General features: G+C 44.4%; 1 protein-coding gene across 1 annotated transcript in view; it reads right to left on the bottom strand.

The window, feature by feature from the left end:
• The window catches only part of adissp (adipose secreted signaling protein), a 150,274-nt gene extending 137,352 nt beyond the window's left edge, over window positions 1-12,922 (bottom strand). Inside the window, exon 1 of the mRNA XM_072577315.1 lies at window positions 12,718-12,922. Coding sequence (XP_072433416.1) covers window positions 12,718-12,790 — 73 coding nt within the window. The 5' untranslated portion in view covers window positions 12,791-12,922. The remainder of the gene's footprint in view (window positions 1-12,717) is intronic.
• Between the last annotated feature and the right edge of the window lie 2,877 nt (window positions 12,923-15,799).

Below are 15,799 nucleotides of genomic sequence, written 5' to 3'. Positions count from 1 at the left end.
AATACGATGCTGTAAGACAGGATCTGAGGAGCATAAGTGGGGAGCATAGGCTGTCAGGGAAGGATGTCGTGGAAATGTGGAACTTTTTCAAGGAACAGATACGACGTGTCCTTGATATGTATGTACCTGTCAGGCAGGAAAGAGATGGTCGTGTGAGGGAACCTTGGTTGACGAGGGAGGTTGAATGTCTTGTAAGGAGGAGGAAGGAGGCTTACATAAGGTTAAGGAAACAAGGTTCAGACAGAGCGTTGAAGGAATACAGGATAGCCAGGAGGGAGCTGAAGAAAGGGATCAGGAGAGCTAAGAGAGGGCATGAAAAATCTTTGACAGATAGGATCAAGGATAATCCCAAGGCATTTTATGCGTATGTGAGAAACATGAGAAATGACGAGAACGAGGGTAGGTCCGATCAAGGACAGTAGTGGGAGACTGTGTATTGAGTCGGAAGAGATAGGAGAGGGCTTGAATGAGTACTTTTCTTCAGTATTTACAAACGAGAGGGACCGTATTGTTGAAGAGGAGAGTGTGAAACAGACTGGTAAGCTAGAAGAGATACTGGTTAGGAAGAAAGATGTATTGGGCATTTTGAACAACTTGAGGATAGACAAGTCATCCTGGCCTGACGGGATATATCCTAGGATTGTGTGGGAAGCAAGAGAGGAAATTGCAGTACCGTTGGCAATGATCTTTTCGTCTTCACTGTCAATGGGGGTGGTACCAGGGGACTGGAGAGTGGCGAATGTTGTGCCCCTGTTCAAAAAAGGGAATAGGGATAACCCCGGGAATTACAGGCCAGTTAGTCTTACTTCGGTGGTAGGCAAAGTAATGGAAAGGGTACTGAGGGATAGGATTTATGAGTATCTAGAAAAACACTGCTTGATTAGGGACAGCCAGCACGGATTTGTGAAGGGTAGGTCTTGCCTTGCAAGTCTTATTGAATTCTTTGAGGAGGTGACCAAGCATGTGGATGAGGGTAGAGCAGTGGATGTAGTGTACATGGATTTTAGTAAGGCATTTGAGAAGGTTCCCCATGGTAGGCTTATGCGGAAAGTCAGGAGGCATGGGATAGCGGGAAATTTGGCCAGTTGGATAGAGAACTGGCTAACCAATCGAAGTCAGAGTGGTGGCAGATGGTAAATATTCAGCCTGGAGCCCACTTACAAGTGGAGTTCCACAGGGATCAGTTCTGGGTCCTCTGCTGTTTGTAATTTTTATTAATGACTTGGAAGAGGGAGTCGAAGGGTGGGTCAGTAAATTTGCAGACGATACGAAGATTGGTGGAGCTGTGGATAGTGAGGAGGGCTGTTGTCGGCTGTAAAGATATGATGCAGAGCTGGGCTGAGGAGTGGCAGATGGAGTTCAACCCTGTCAAGTGTGAGGTTGTCCACTTTGGAAAGACAAATAAGAATGCGGAATACAGGGTTAACGGTAGGGTTCTTAGTAAGGTGGAGGAGCAGAGGGATCTTGGGGTCTATGTTCATAGATCTTTGAAAGCTGCCACTCAGGTGGATAGAGCTTGTAAGAAGGCCTATGGTGTATTAGTGTTCATTAGCAGAGGGATTGAATTCAAGAGTCGTGAAGTGATGTTACGGCTGTACAGGGCCTTGGTAAGGCCACATTTGGAGTACTGTGTGCAGTTCTGGTCGCCTCATTTTAGGAAAGATGTGGAAGCTTTGGAGAGGGTGCAGAGAAGATTTACCAGGATGTTGCCTGGAAAGGAGAATAGGTCGTACGAGGATAGGTTGAGAGTGCTAGGCCTTTTCTCATTGGAACGGCGAAGGATGAGGGGTGACTTGATAGAGGTTTATAAGATGATCAGAGGAATAGATAGACAGTCAGAAACTTTTTCCCCGGGTACAACAAGAGTGTTACAAGGGGTCTTAAATTTAAGGTGAAGGGTGGAAGGTATAGGGGGGGATGTCAGGGGTAGGTTCTTTACCCAGAGAGTGGTGGGGGCATGGAATGTGCTGCCTGTGGGAGTGGCGGAGTCAGAATCATTGGCGACCTTTAAGCGGCAATTGGATAGGTACATGGATGGGTGCTTAAGCTAGGACAAATGTTCGGCACAACATCGTGGGCCAAAGGGCCTGTTCTGTGCTGTATTGTTCTATGTTCTATGGGAACCAACAGCTGGGGTGCCATGACTGAACTGACACTGCTCTTCAGTAACCTGCTCTCATTGTGAAACAACATTCCACAAACATCAGTGCGCTACTATCCAAATAACCTGTTCTGTTTGTGATGCTTGCAGAAGGATAAACGCTGATCAGGACTTGAGGGAGAGCAATTCGGTTCTGCTCAATATTGTGCAGTGCACTCTTTCATCACCATCCAAAAGGGCAGAAGCAAAAACAGAATACATCTCACCCATCACAATTCCTCATCTGAATCCAACTGTGGTTTACAATTCAAACTTTTGATGCCAGGGATCAGAGTGATAGTTCCGCACTCACATGGCCTTGAGTACTTCCCTGGAACTCAGTGACAGTAAGCAGGGACACTGTGCTCAAGAGAAAACTGACACAACAACAAAAAACAAAGTCTGCAGCTCAGAGTTGGAATCCAATGACATAGTGAGCTTCGTTCAGTCTGTTTGACCTATCGATTCCTGGTCCACAGGGATCAATCTCATTATAGAAGGATTTCACCAACTCTAAATTTAGCCTTTGCATTCCCAATTAATTAATCTTGCTCAAATATAGAACTGATTATTGACATGGGAAAAAAAAACAGCATAGGATATCTGCTACACATAGTGAAGGTTTAATCTAATCACAACCTGAGTTGCATCTTAACTGTTATGGACCAGACCAAACTCCCTCAAAATATATTAAGAAGATAGTCTAGACCCTAATTTCTTTCTTATTTTAAAAAGGTAAGTGTAAGGCATTGCGTTCCAGATCAGTTTTATTGGTCAAACTATTGACTTCAAGCAAAACATGTTTAAAGCTAAAATATACACAAAAGCTAAAATACAGACAAATTTAGATTAGATTAGATTCCCTACAGTGTGGAAACAGGCCCTTCAGCCCAACAAGTCCACACCGAACCTCTGAAGAGTAACCCACCCAGACCCATTTCCCTCTGACTAATGCAGTTAACACTATGGGGCAATTTAGCACGGCTAATTCACCTAACCTGCACATCTTTGGACTGTGGGAGGAAACCCACGCAGACATGGCGAGAATGTGCAAACTCCACACCCGAGGCTGGAATCGAACCTGGGACACAGCAGCGCTAACCACTGAGCCACCGTGTCGCCAAATTTAAAAGGAAAGAAAAGTCGGTTTAACTGTAACAATTAAAATGAGAAACAAAATAATTGATATAATAAATTACAAATTGACTGTTTCAATACAGTAACATAGTCTAATTTACTGAATTTGCCTGTGCCAAGGGAGTGTATCTCACATCCAATTCTAGCAGCAAGAAGAGAACCCCCAGCTTTCAGTTGTAACGGAGGAGTAAGAGCTTCCACATCCAGCTTCAAGTCCCTAGCAACTGCAGAAAACTAAAACTAAATGTCATGGTTCTGGGGTAGCTTGACCCACCCATTCAGGCTGCTTCTATTGTTCCAGCATTTTTTTAAAAATCCAAGGTCTCACAAGCTCTTTAATTTATTGGCTTTAGAGAAGACCACTCTTCACCTCTGTCTCAACCTTTCTTCAAAGAAAAACACCAGGACATAATACACCTCTTAAAACCACCGTACCATCACATGACATTTCAGGTAATACAAGATTGGACCCATACCATGAGTTGCAATTTTGTGGATGTCAAAGTGAAATCCTATCTGCACCCAGCAGTGGGAATACGACCCACAGACTGAAGTGGATCAGTCATATGATTGTGGCCATAAGCACAAGTTAGAAGTTGGGAACTCTTCAGCACATAACTCAGCTCCTGACTCCACAACGCTCACTCAACACAAATTGGAAGTGTGACGGAATCTCACTTGCCTGGTTGAGCGCAGCTCCACCAAAACTCAACAAACTCGACACAAGGTAGCCCATGTGATTGGCACCCCATCCACAATTTTCAACATTCTGTCCCTCTGCCATCACCATGATAGCAGTGAGTACCTTGCACAAGATGCACTGCAGATATTCACCACAGCTCCTTGGAAAGCAGTTTCCAAACCCCACAACCACCACCATCTAGGAAGACAGCAGATACATCAGAACATCACGACCTGTAAATTCCCCTCCAAGCACTCACCACCCAGATTTGGCAGTATATCACCATTCCTTTAGGGTCATTGGGTCAGTGTTCTGAAACGTCCTTCCTAACAACAACATCTACATATCATGGGCTGCAGTATTACAGGATTTCTCTCCACAGATGCTGCCAGACCTTGCTGAACTTTGCGAGCAGTTTCTGATTTCCAGCATCTGCAGTCTTTTTGATTCCTAGACACATTCTGCACCTGCTCCACCTATAAAATTCCTGATAGCCAGTCACTGGTTCATTTCTCAGGATACGAACCTACTAAACCATAGTTAACCTGCCTGCTTTCAAACTCAGACAAAGCCTGGCAGTTGATTGTCAATCATCGTTAATAGAGGCATCCTCCATGACAACACCAGCAGTATTTGGAGCCCACTTTCTGACCAAAGAATCCCTCTTCCCTCATGCAGTATAAATGCTGGCTTTGCCCTTGAATTAGTATATCTTGCGAATTATGTAATGGATTCAGGAGGAAAAGCTTTAACAAGTGTACGTTTTTGCAGTTACACTCAAGCTCTGGAGTACCAGAGGGGTTTATAAGGATGTTGCTGAAAATGTGTTGCTGGAAAAGCGCAGCAGGTCAGGCAGCATCCAAGGAACAGGCGAATCGACGTTTCGGGCATTAGCCCTTCTTCAGGAATGAGGAAAGTGTGTCCAGCAGGCGAAGATAAAAGGTACGGAGGAGGGACTTGGGGGAGGGATGTTGGAAATGCGATAGGTTGGGGGAGGGGCGTTGGAAATGCATTTCCAACGCCCCTCCCCCAACCTATCGCATTTCCAACATCCCTCCCCCAAGTCCCTCCTCCGTACCTTTTATCTTCGCCTGCTGGACACTTTTCTCATTCCTGAAGAAGGGCTTATGCCCAAAACGTCGATTCTCCTGTTCCTTGGATGCTGCCTGACCTGCTGCGTTTTTCCAGCAACACATTTTCAGCTCTGATCTCCAGCATCTGCAGTCCTCACTTTCCCCTTTATAAGGATGTTGCCAGGGTTGGAAGATTTGAGCTAAGGGGAGTGGCTGAATAGATTGGGGCTGTTTTGGAGGCTGAGGCATCGGAGGCTGAGGGGTGACCTTATAGAGGTTTAAAAAATCATGACAGGCATGGATAGGGTAAATAGACAAAGTCTTTTCCCTGGGGTGGGGGAGTCCAGAACTAGAGGGCATAAGTTTAGAGTTGGAGGGGAAAGATAAATAAGGGACCTAAGGGGCAGCTTTTCACGCAGAGGGTGGTACGTGAATGGAATGAGCTACCAGAGGAAGTGGTGGAAGCTGGTATAATTGCAATATTTAAATGGCATCTGGATGGGTATATGAACAGGAAGATTTTAGAAGGATATGGGCCAAGTGCTGGCAAATGGGACTAGATTAGGTTGGAACATCTGGTCAGCATGGACGAGTTGGACCACAGGTCTGTTTCCGTGCTGTACATCTCAATGACTCGACCCACCAACTACACAACACTACCTTCCTAAATTAAGGAGAAAGCAAACATAAACTCATTTTTCAGTACTTCTCTCCGCAGTACACAGAAACACTAATAAAAGATAGATTTTTCGTCTTCAATGCCTTAATGAGTTTGCTTTAAGGTTGCCCAGAGTAGCCAAATTCTGCCCCAACTCCAGTTACACGTTTACTGACAACACTACCATTATCAGGTGGATCTCAAATAACGACGAGACAGAGTACAGGAAAGAGACGGAGTGTTTAGCAGTATGGTGTAAAGACAACAATCTCTCGATCAATGTCAGCAAAATGAAGGAGTTGGTTACTGACTTCAGGTGGAGTGGAGGGCATGGTCCGCATCAATGGTGCTGTGGTGGAGATGGTCAAGAGCATCAAGTTCCTGGGAGCGATGATCTGTCCTGATCTACCCACATTGACGAAACGGTCAAGAAAGCACAACAACATCTTTACTTCCTCAGGAGGCTAAGGAAATTCAGCATGTCCACAACTATTCCTTCTAAATTTTATAGATATACCATTGAGAGCATCCTATCCGGACGCACAGTGTGGTATGGCAACTGCTCTTCCTAAGACTGTAAAAAACTACAGAGTCGCGAACACAGCTCAGTCCACCACACAAACCAGCCTTCCATCCACTGACCCCACCTGCACTTCCCACTGCTTCAGAAAACCAACTCACATCAAAGACCCCTCCCACTCTGATTATACTTTTTTCCACCCTCTTCTGTCAGGTCGAAGATACTAAAGTTTGAATACACGTACCAATAGACTCAAGAACAGTTATCAGACTTTTAAACGAACCTCTCCCATTAATTCTGATCTCTCTCTCTCTCTCTCTCTCTCTACTTTCTCTGCAGCTGTCACACTGTATCCTACAGACTGTTAAGCTACCCTGATGCATTGTGTGGTATGATCTGCCTGCATAACACGTTAAACAACATTTTTTTTTCCACAGTATCTTGGTATATGTGACAACAATAAATCAAATCAAACAATCGAGACAAGACAGGATGACCTTCTGAAGAAGAGTCATACAGGACTTAAATCAGTAGTTCTGCTTTTCTCCTCACAGATGCTTCCAGATCTAATGCATTTTTCCACCACTTCCTGTTTAGATTTCAAATTGCTGATATCTGCTATATTTTGTTGTGCTTGTACCAAGCAATGTCCTGGAAGTTACCTTCCATCTTTGGAGATTCCAGGCCATCTCCTGAGCCTCTTCATAGGGTAGGCAAGAGTCAATCATGTAGTTTACAGGCGTAAGGCAATTTTAGAGGACCTGATTGTTGTGTAAGGCTCTGAAAGAGTTAAATAGCGAAGTAGTAGTTACTCCACACAATCTGATGATGCCCTAGGTTTTATTTCAATTGTTCAAGCCAATACGAGTGTATTTGCAGCAATCTCTAATTGCCCTGGGTGGCCATCTTTAAATGCCCTTCAGTGGAAAAACAGCCAGTCCTGCAGGAGGTCCTAATGAGGATGCAATACACCTTCCTTTGGCTGTGTTAATTGTACCCATCGTTCAACAGGTTATACCATATTATATTAGACATGTATGGCCTATCCTTGACAACAGATAACAGAACCCTTTCAGACTCAACTCAAGAAGGGGATTGGTGCCAGCAAACTTACTCAACCACGAGCCACCTGTGGCTAGTAACTAGAAGTGGTGACACAAACCGGGTAAGGGTGAGAGAGATTGCAAACCTTAGAGAAAACCAGCAACCTTTCAAAATCACGTTGAAGTTGTTTTAATCAGTTCCTCCTTGAATTGATTTCAAAAGGGATCAAGCTGCGGCAGGGTGAGGGGAATCTAACTCCTCATGTCTAATCTGGTAACATAACCCAAGCACAGCCGCACACTGTGGAACACACTTAACACAATCTGTTTTCTTTTAGAAGTTGCTGCAACACACTTGGCAACAGATTCTTTTTGTCTCGGTACAAGAGTCTGCATCTTTCCATTGCTCCTCCTTCCAGTTCCTCGTCTCTTCAACGCCTTTTAAAAAAAAAATCGACTCGCCATGATGGGTTTTCAAAACAGGGTGGGCTCTCATGACTGGGAACCTGATCGTTGACTGAGTCCTGTGAGGATGCGGTAAGGGAATGAAGCAGAAATCTGCAGTGCAGCCTTACAGACAAAAAGGTTATTTCAGGATTTTAAAAGCAGGGTTTTGCTTTGCAAACTGCAGGAGCTGTCTGTGTGGAGCTCCAAGTGACATTCAAGAATGCACAATAGAAACATAACCACAAAAAAGGTACAAGAACACGCAGAGCAAGTTTAACTCACTGTAAGCTGGAACTCCATGGATGCCAGGGTTCAAACACTGCCCTGAAGTGTATGAGCAGATACTCCACACTGGCATGGACCCCTGCCTCAGTGTTACAGAGCACCAGCTGGCTCCCTCTTGGAGGTAACAGCAACCATTACATCACTCCCCAAGGGCTGCACACTGACTGCCAATAATAGTTGATCGAATAGTTTGTACTATCCCAGCATCTGCCCTTCCCATCTGTCAAATTGTTAAACGAGCTATCAGAAAGAGAGAGACAGAGAGACAAACACAGACATAATAGAGAAAAACACCTGAGAGATGCACACAGTCTCGAGAGGGAGCCACAGGAGAGGGAGTCACGAGAGAGAGAGAGAGAGAGATAGAGCGCAAAAAGAGAGCAAGAAAAAAAAACGAGTGAAAAAAAAAAGACACACGATAAAAAGGGCACACAAAAAAGGAAAGAGAGAAAGAACGCAAGAGAGAGAGTAAGAGAATGAGATGGATTAGTAGGAGTGTGAGAGGCAGAGACAGAAGGACGGCATAAAAGGAAAAGGTAACACTAATCAAAGTCATCGATGATCTTTCTCTCATCAAGAAGCTCCAATATGCTCAATGAACTTCTCAACCTCCTTCATCTTCCCCTGTTATAAGACTGGCTGTTCAATATCCAGCTCTGGAAATTCCATCCCTCAACCTATTCCCCACTATCTCACCTCCTCACATACAAAGCTTCCCTCAGAAGCAAGGGTTTGATCATCTGACCTAATATGAACATACAGAATTATAGAGAAGGAATAGATCATTCAGCCCCTTGTATCCACCCTGCCATTCTAGATGATAGGGTCCGTTTCTGTGTTGTGTGACTCTTCGGTCCAACTTATCCATACTAACCAAGTTTCCCATTTGCCAGTGTTTAGCCTTTCTCCCTCTAAACCTTTCCTATTCACATACCTGTCCAAATGATTTTTAATTGTTGTAACTGTACCTGCATCTATCACTTCCTCTGGCAGTTCATTCCACATGCAAACCACCCTCTGTGTGAAAAAGTTACCCCTCAGGTCCCTTTTAAGTCTTTGCCCTCTCACTTTAATAAGGTGCCCTCTAGTCTTAAAATCCCCCACTCTACGGAAAAGACACCTGCCATTCACTTGATTTATAGCCCTCATGACTTTCCAAACCTCACCCTTCAACTTCCTAACATTTCAGTGAAAGATGTCCCAGCCTATCCAGCCTCTCCTTATAACTCACTCACCTATCCCACTAACATCTTTGCACTGTATATCTTTTCCACACCTTCTCCAATTTAATAATATCCTTCCTGTTTGCCCGAGCCCTCAACTTCTCAATATTTCAATTTTATTAACCACTTCTCTCAATATTTGCAGAGACATAGCCTCCACAACTCTCTTGGGTTGAGAGTTCCGAACATTTCCAACCCACAAACAAGAAATACTTTTACATTTCAGTTTTAAATGATTGTCTCCTTATTCTGTAGCTACATCCCTTGTTTAGAGAAGGCCTCATTAGTGGAAATATCTTCCTTATCAAGCCCTCTCAAAGTTGTATCAAGTCATTCTTGACAAGTGAACCTCTTCATCCCAGGAAATCCCTGCTATTAGTAGACTGATGAATGGACTCTCTAACTTTAAATAAAGTTGATCTTGCTTTGTGCACCTCCTATGCAGCTGTAACCTTGTATGCCTTGCTCTGTATGTCCTAGTTTATTATGATCTGCCTGTACTACTCACAAAACAAAAACTTTTCACTGTGCTTAGTACATATATGACTACAATAAGTCAAATCAAATCAGCCTGGTGAATTAATTTTGAAATGCCTGCAAAGCCAGTATATCCCATCATAACACAGGGACCAAGTTGTACACTGAACCATTTTGTGTTTTACCTTTTGTGAAAATACCTTTGGGAAATCCAAATACACTACATCTACAGGTTCTCCTTCAAAAATGTGTAGCAAATTTATCAAACATGATCTCCCTCCACAAAATCATGCTGACTCGGTTTGAATGTGTTTCCAAATGTCCTGCTATTTCTTCCTTACAAATGGGCTCCAGCATTCCCCCAAGGACAAACGTCAGGCTAACTGGCCTATAGTTTCCTGCTTTCTGTCTCCCTCCCTTCTTTAAAATGGACATTGCAATGGCAGAGTTTCAATCCACTGTATCCTCCTGAGAGTTCTAAATCTCCGTATGCCACTCTGTCAATTATTTTTAAAATATCCAGCATCTCCTTGTAACTCAAACCCTCCAGTCCCAGTAACAATCTTGTACTGTATATTGTTGGGTAGGCCAGCATTTATTGCCCCATCCCTAATTCTCCAGAGGGCATTTAAGAGTCAACCACATTGCTGTGGGTCTGGAATCACATGTCGGCCAGACTGGGTAAGGATGGCAGTTTCCTTCCCTAAAGGGCATTAGTGAACCAGATGGCTTTTTCCTGACAATGGTTTCACTTTTTGCTTAATTCCAGATTTTCAAAGAATTCCACCATCTGCCATGACAGGATTTGAATCCAGGTCCCCAGGACATTGTCTGGATCTCCGGATTGATAAGCCATCACCTCCCCACCACTTTGTAACATTCTTGGGAATACCTGGAGACATGCTTTTGCCTTAAAGGCATTATACAAATCAAAGCTGTTGCTGTTTACACTAATCTGCAGAACTACAATTATTGCTCCTTGTGCATCCTCATCTTCTAATGTACATCTCCACTGACAACGCCTCCGTCTTAAAATACAGGCTCAAAGCCTGTCTTCTGATATATCTAGTGCCTCATCCCTCAAAAAAAACTTGCAATCGCCTCATCTGCTTTCCCACCTCCCACAATCTACAAGCATTAAAAGGCCCCAGCCTTTCAATTAATAATTCTGGAATATAAAAATAGTTTCAGTAGTGGTGAACATGACAATTATCATTGTGATAGTCTTTACAACAATCAAAAAAATCTGAAATCAATATCTGGAACTAGTCTAATGGTAATCAGAGTACTGTGATTATACATGTGGTTCACGAATAGCCTTTAGGAAAGGAAATCTATCGTCTTTATCTGGTCTGGGCTACATGTGACTCCAGATCCATAGCAATGTGGTTGACTCTGAACTGCCCTCTGAAATACTTTTAGCCCTTGAGGTTTTGTTTCCCCAAGGCTCAGAGATAGTGCCTCGCCTAAACATCTGAGAGAGAAAGGCCTCAGGTTTCATCCAAGTCGATCAAGGCAGCTGTAGGTAGTTACAGCCTGGGCTCGGGTTCACTCAGTATCAGTCTCTGGTGAACCACTGCCTCAGACACCTCGATGAAAAAAAGTTCCAAAACAAAAAGTCGGATTGGCCTCAAAACGTCACCCTGGGTTTTTATCTCCACAGATGATGGTTAGTTAGCTAGAGAGATAGCGGAGACCGTCTGGCCCACTCCCCTCTCACCCCATTCAGCCACAGCACCAGGCCCTGTACATCAAAGGGACTCCCGATAGAAGCAACTGATTCTTTAACAACTTCCGCTTGGTCTGAATCTCTGCAACTGATGGAATGATTTCTGAAGAGGAGCTTGCTGTGGTAACATAGCAAGCACAACATGCAAACAATGAGATCCCACTACGGGTCACATGACTGAATAACTTGTTTTACCATGTTGTTATAAGTATACACATGGGTAAATAAAAAATAGGAGCAGCAGTAGGCCATTCAGCCCCTTAAGTCTGATCCACCATTCAATAACATTATAAGCCCATAAGACATAGGAACAGAAGTAGGCTAGTCAGCTCCTCAATAGTATTGTGGTGATTCGATATTCCTCACATCCACTTTCCCGCCCTATCCCTATATCCCTCTATTCCTCACAGATGACCTTAACTTCACTTTCTAGCACTATCCCCATATCCCTCACAGTCAGAAATACAGGCCATGACCAAGATCACAGCTCCCTGCAGTTTACAATCACTGTTAGGCTGGGCCTAGCACAGCCTGATGCCTTTAAGGCAATCAGCCACACAGATACACAAGGGATCTTCTGACAACAGGACCCCTGCTCACGTTCAATGCCCTGCAATGGCCACACTCCCCCAAGAAATCACAATGAAACATCAACAGGGTCACCCCTTACTTTCAACACTACACAACAGAATCTCCCACATCCACCCAAAGGTGCAAGTAATGCCATCTGCTGGCACCTCCAACAGTGCCAGCTGCAACCTTGGGCACTAACTCCAATCCATAGGGGAGATCTCCCAGTGTGGGTTGGCACTCCAGCTGCAGTACTGACAGGGTGCTACAGTGCCAAAGGCACAGTGTTTAAAAACAATGCTGCTGTGCCATTTCAAAGTGGAGTCCTGACCCATGCATACCCTTCAGTCACCGCCCCCCACCTCACCATTAACCAGCCACCATCCAGACTGCTACGTTTGCAATATGCAACTTATGTTTCCTGCTCTCACCACACTGACTGCAACCCAAGAAGTATCTCACTGACTGTGCAGCGCTTTGGGACGTTTCGAGGCGCTGCTTAATATTAGATCTGTCTCTCGCTTCCCCTCCAAAGAAAAGCACTCAGCAACCGAAACAAAAAAAAATGCAATCTGTTGGGAAATATCCTGATTATTTCTGGATACAAAGAAACGCCCTTTGTAAAATGCGCCAGCAGTAACACAGTCCTGCGAATATAAGGCATGTGAGTGCTTCCTCTCTCCGCACTGTCATACAGAGAGAGAGAGAGAGAGCTCCAACACACTGCACTCACCCTTCCGAGACGAATCCATTAAATTCCTGCTGCTGCTACAATCCTCTGTGTGCAACTGGGAGTTCCTGGTCATCAGTATGTGGCCATGAGGTTTGTTAGGGCAGCAGCTTGCCTGGGGCTGGAGGACTGGAACTGGAGTTACAACAGCAGCAGCACACACTGCACAGCACCAAACACACGCTCTCTCCCACTACAGTCTCTCAATACCCTCTACAGGTCGTTCCCAGTTTATAACAGCTGCAGATGCTCCCTCTGGGTCTTAGCGCCTTTTCTATGAACTACACGCTACTGCATTGTTGCTTTCTCCCATGGCACCAACCCCTTTCAATGCACCCCACCCCACCCCTCCCCCAACTAGCTATTTACACCAACCCAATTTTTTAAAATGACAATTTGAATGAAGGGTGTTGTGAAACTTGAAAGGGTTCAGGGAGGATTTTCGGGGATGTTGCCACGGTCGGAGGGTTTGAGCTACAGTGAGAAGCTGAATAGGCTGGGGCTGTTTTCCCTGAACTTTATGAGGGGCACGGACAAGGTCAATAGACAAGGTATTTTCCCCCGGGTTGGGGGAGTCTAGAACAAGAGGTCATGGGTTTTAGGTGAGAGGGGAAAGACTTAAAAGGGACCTAAGGGGCAACCTTTTCACACAGGGGGCGGTGGGTGTGTGGATGAGCTGCCAGAGGAAGTGATGGAGGCTGGCACAATTACAACATTTAAAAGGCATCTGGATGGGTCTATGAATAGGAAGGGTTTTAAGGGATATGAGCCAAGTGCTGGCAAACGGGACCAGATTAATTTATGATTTGGAGATGCCGGTGTTGGACTGGGGTGTACAAAGTTAAAAATCATACAACACCAGGTTAAAGTAAAACAGGTTTGATTGGAAGCATTAGCCGTTGGAGTGTCGCTCCTTCATCAGGCTCCTTCATTGACCACCTGATGAAGGAGCTCCAAAAGCTAGAGCTTCCAATTTAACTTGTTTGACTATAACCTGGCGTTGTGTGGTTTTTAACTAGATTAATTTAGGATATCTGAGTCGAAAATGTGTTGCTGGAAAAGCGCAGCAGGTCAGGCAGCATCCAAGGAGCAGGAGAATCGACGTTTCGGGCATGAGTCCTTCTTCAGGAAGGGCTTCTGCCTGACTTGCTGCACTTTTCCAGCAACACATTTTCGGCTCAGATCTCCAGCATCTGCAGTCCTCACTTTCTCCTAATTTAGGATATCTGATCAGCATGGACATTTTGGATAAAAAGGTCTGTTTCCATGCTGTATGAATTTAAAACTCTATGATCACTCTCAGGTCCTGATTATTGTCTGATGTATCGTAAGAACAAGTTAAGAATGGGGAAGGTGATGATCTGGACTGTTAATCCAGAGACCCAGGTAATGTTCTGGGGAAACTGAATGAACTGCGCGTTTGTCTATCAGTAACAAAAACAGAGATTGCTTGAGAAAGCTCAGCAAATCTGGCAACGTCTGTGAAGAGAAATCAGAAGTAAGGTTTTGGATCCAGTGACCCTTCCTTAGAACTGGGGATGGTCACCACATCCAAAATGTTAACTCTAATGTTCTGGGGAACCTGGTTCAAATCCCAACTTGGCAGATGGCAGAATTTGAATTCAACAAAAATCTGGAATTAAAGAATCTAATGATAACCATGAAACCATTGTTGGAAAAACCTCTCTGGTTCACTAATGTCCTTTAAGGAAGGAAACTACCATCCCTACTTGGACTGGCCTGCATGTGACTCTAGACGCACAGCAATGTGCTTGATTCTTAACTGCCTTCTGGGCAATTAGGGACAGACAATAAATACTGATGTACACTGCAACATCCTCATCCCATGGATTTTTTTTTAAAAATCACATACTTCCCTGTACTAGATTTTTTTGCCCTTGCAACCAGGGTATTTTCAGTGTATGGCACCCTTCTTGAATTAACATGATCATATCTGCGTAGTCATTGATGAAAATTACTTGGGTGTTGGCATTTTTAAAAGGTTCTTATTTTTAAAGACATACTCAGAGATGGGGTGGGAGAAAATTACTGTAGATGCTGGAATCTGTACTGAAAACAATCAATGCTGGAGATCACACCGGGTCAGACAGCAACCATGGAGAGAGAGCAAGCTAACGTTTTGTGATGAAGAGTCATCTAGACTTGAAATGTGAATGAGCTCTCTCTCCATGGATGTTGTCTGACCCGCCGTGATCTCCAGCATTTGGTGTTCCTCGAGTTGGGATGCTCAGAAACAACAGGGTACTGTGACTGGGTGTATTAAACAGTATTTGTTAGGAGTGTGTTACAGTTCATTTCTGGGGGCTCATTAGCTTAGATGGCTGCTTTACAATGCAGAGTGATACCTACAATGCAGGTTAAATTCCTACACTCGCGAAGGTTACCATAAATGTCCCAACACTCAGTTTCCTTGGCTGAGGTTATGCCACCACAAGTAGTCTCTTTTCCATTGGGATAGTGAGACCATGGTGAAGGTTGCTGTACAGGTGGTTAGAGTGGTCAAGAAGGCATATAGTATGCTTGTCTTCATTGGACGGGGTATTGAGTATAAGAGCTGGCAAGCCATGTTAAAATTGTCCAAGACATTGGTTCGGCTGCATTTAGAATACTGTGTACATTGCCAAAAGGATGTGGACGCTTTGGAGAGGGTGCAGAGAAGGTTTACGAGGATGTTGCCTGGTATGGAAGGGAGCTATGAAGAGAGATTGAGTAGGTTAGGTTTACTTTCACTGGAAAAAGGGAGATTGAGGGGGGACCTGATTGAGGTTTACAAAATCATGAAGGGTATAGACAGAGTGGATAGAGACAGTTTTTTTCCCAGGGTGAAGGATTCAATAACCAGAGGTCATACTTTCAAGGTGAGAGGTGGGAAGTTGAAGGGGGATACACGCGGCAAGAGGGTGGTGGGCATTTGAAATGTGTTGCCAGCAGAGGTGGTAGAGGCAGGCATGGTAGATTCATTTAAGATGCGTCTGGATAAATGCATGAGTAGGTGGGGAGTAGAGGGATACAGATACTTAGGAATTGGGTGACAGGGTTAGACAGTAGATTTGGACTAGCTCAG

The sequence above is a fragment of the Chiloscyllium punctatum genome, chromosome 1, assembly GCF_047496795.1.
Source record: "Chiloscyllium punctatum isolate Juve2018m chromosome 1, sChiPun1.3, whole genome shotgun sequence".
Classification (NCBI taxonomy): Eukaryota; Metazoa; Chordata; class Chondrichthyes; order Orectolobiformes; family Hemiscylliidae; genus Chiloscyllium; species Chiloscyllium punctatum.
This window is presented reverse-complemented; position numbering and strand designations above follow the sequence as displayed.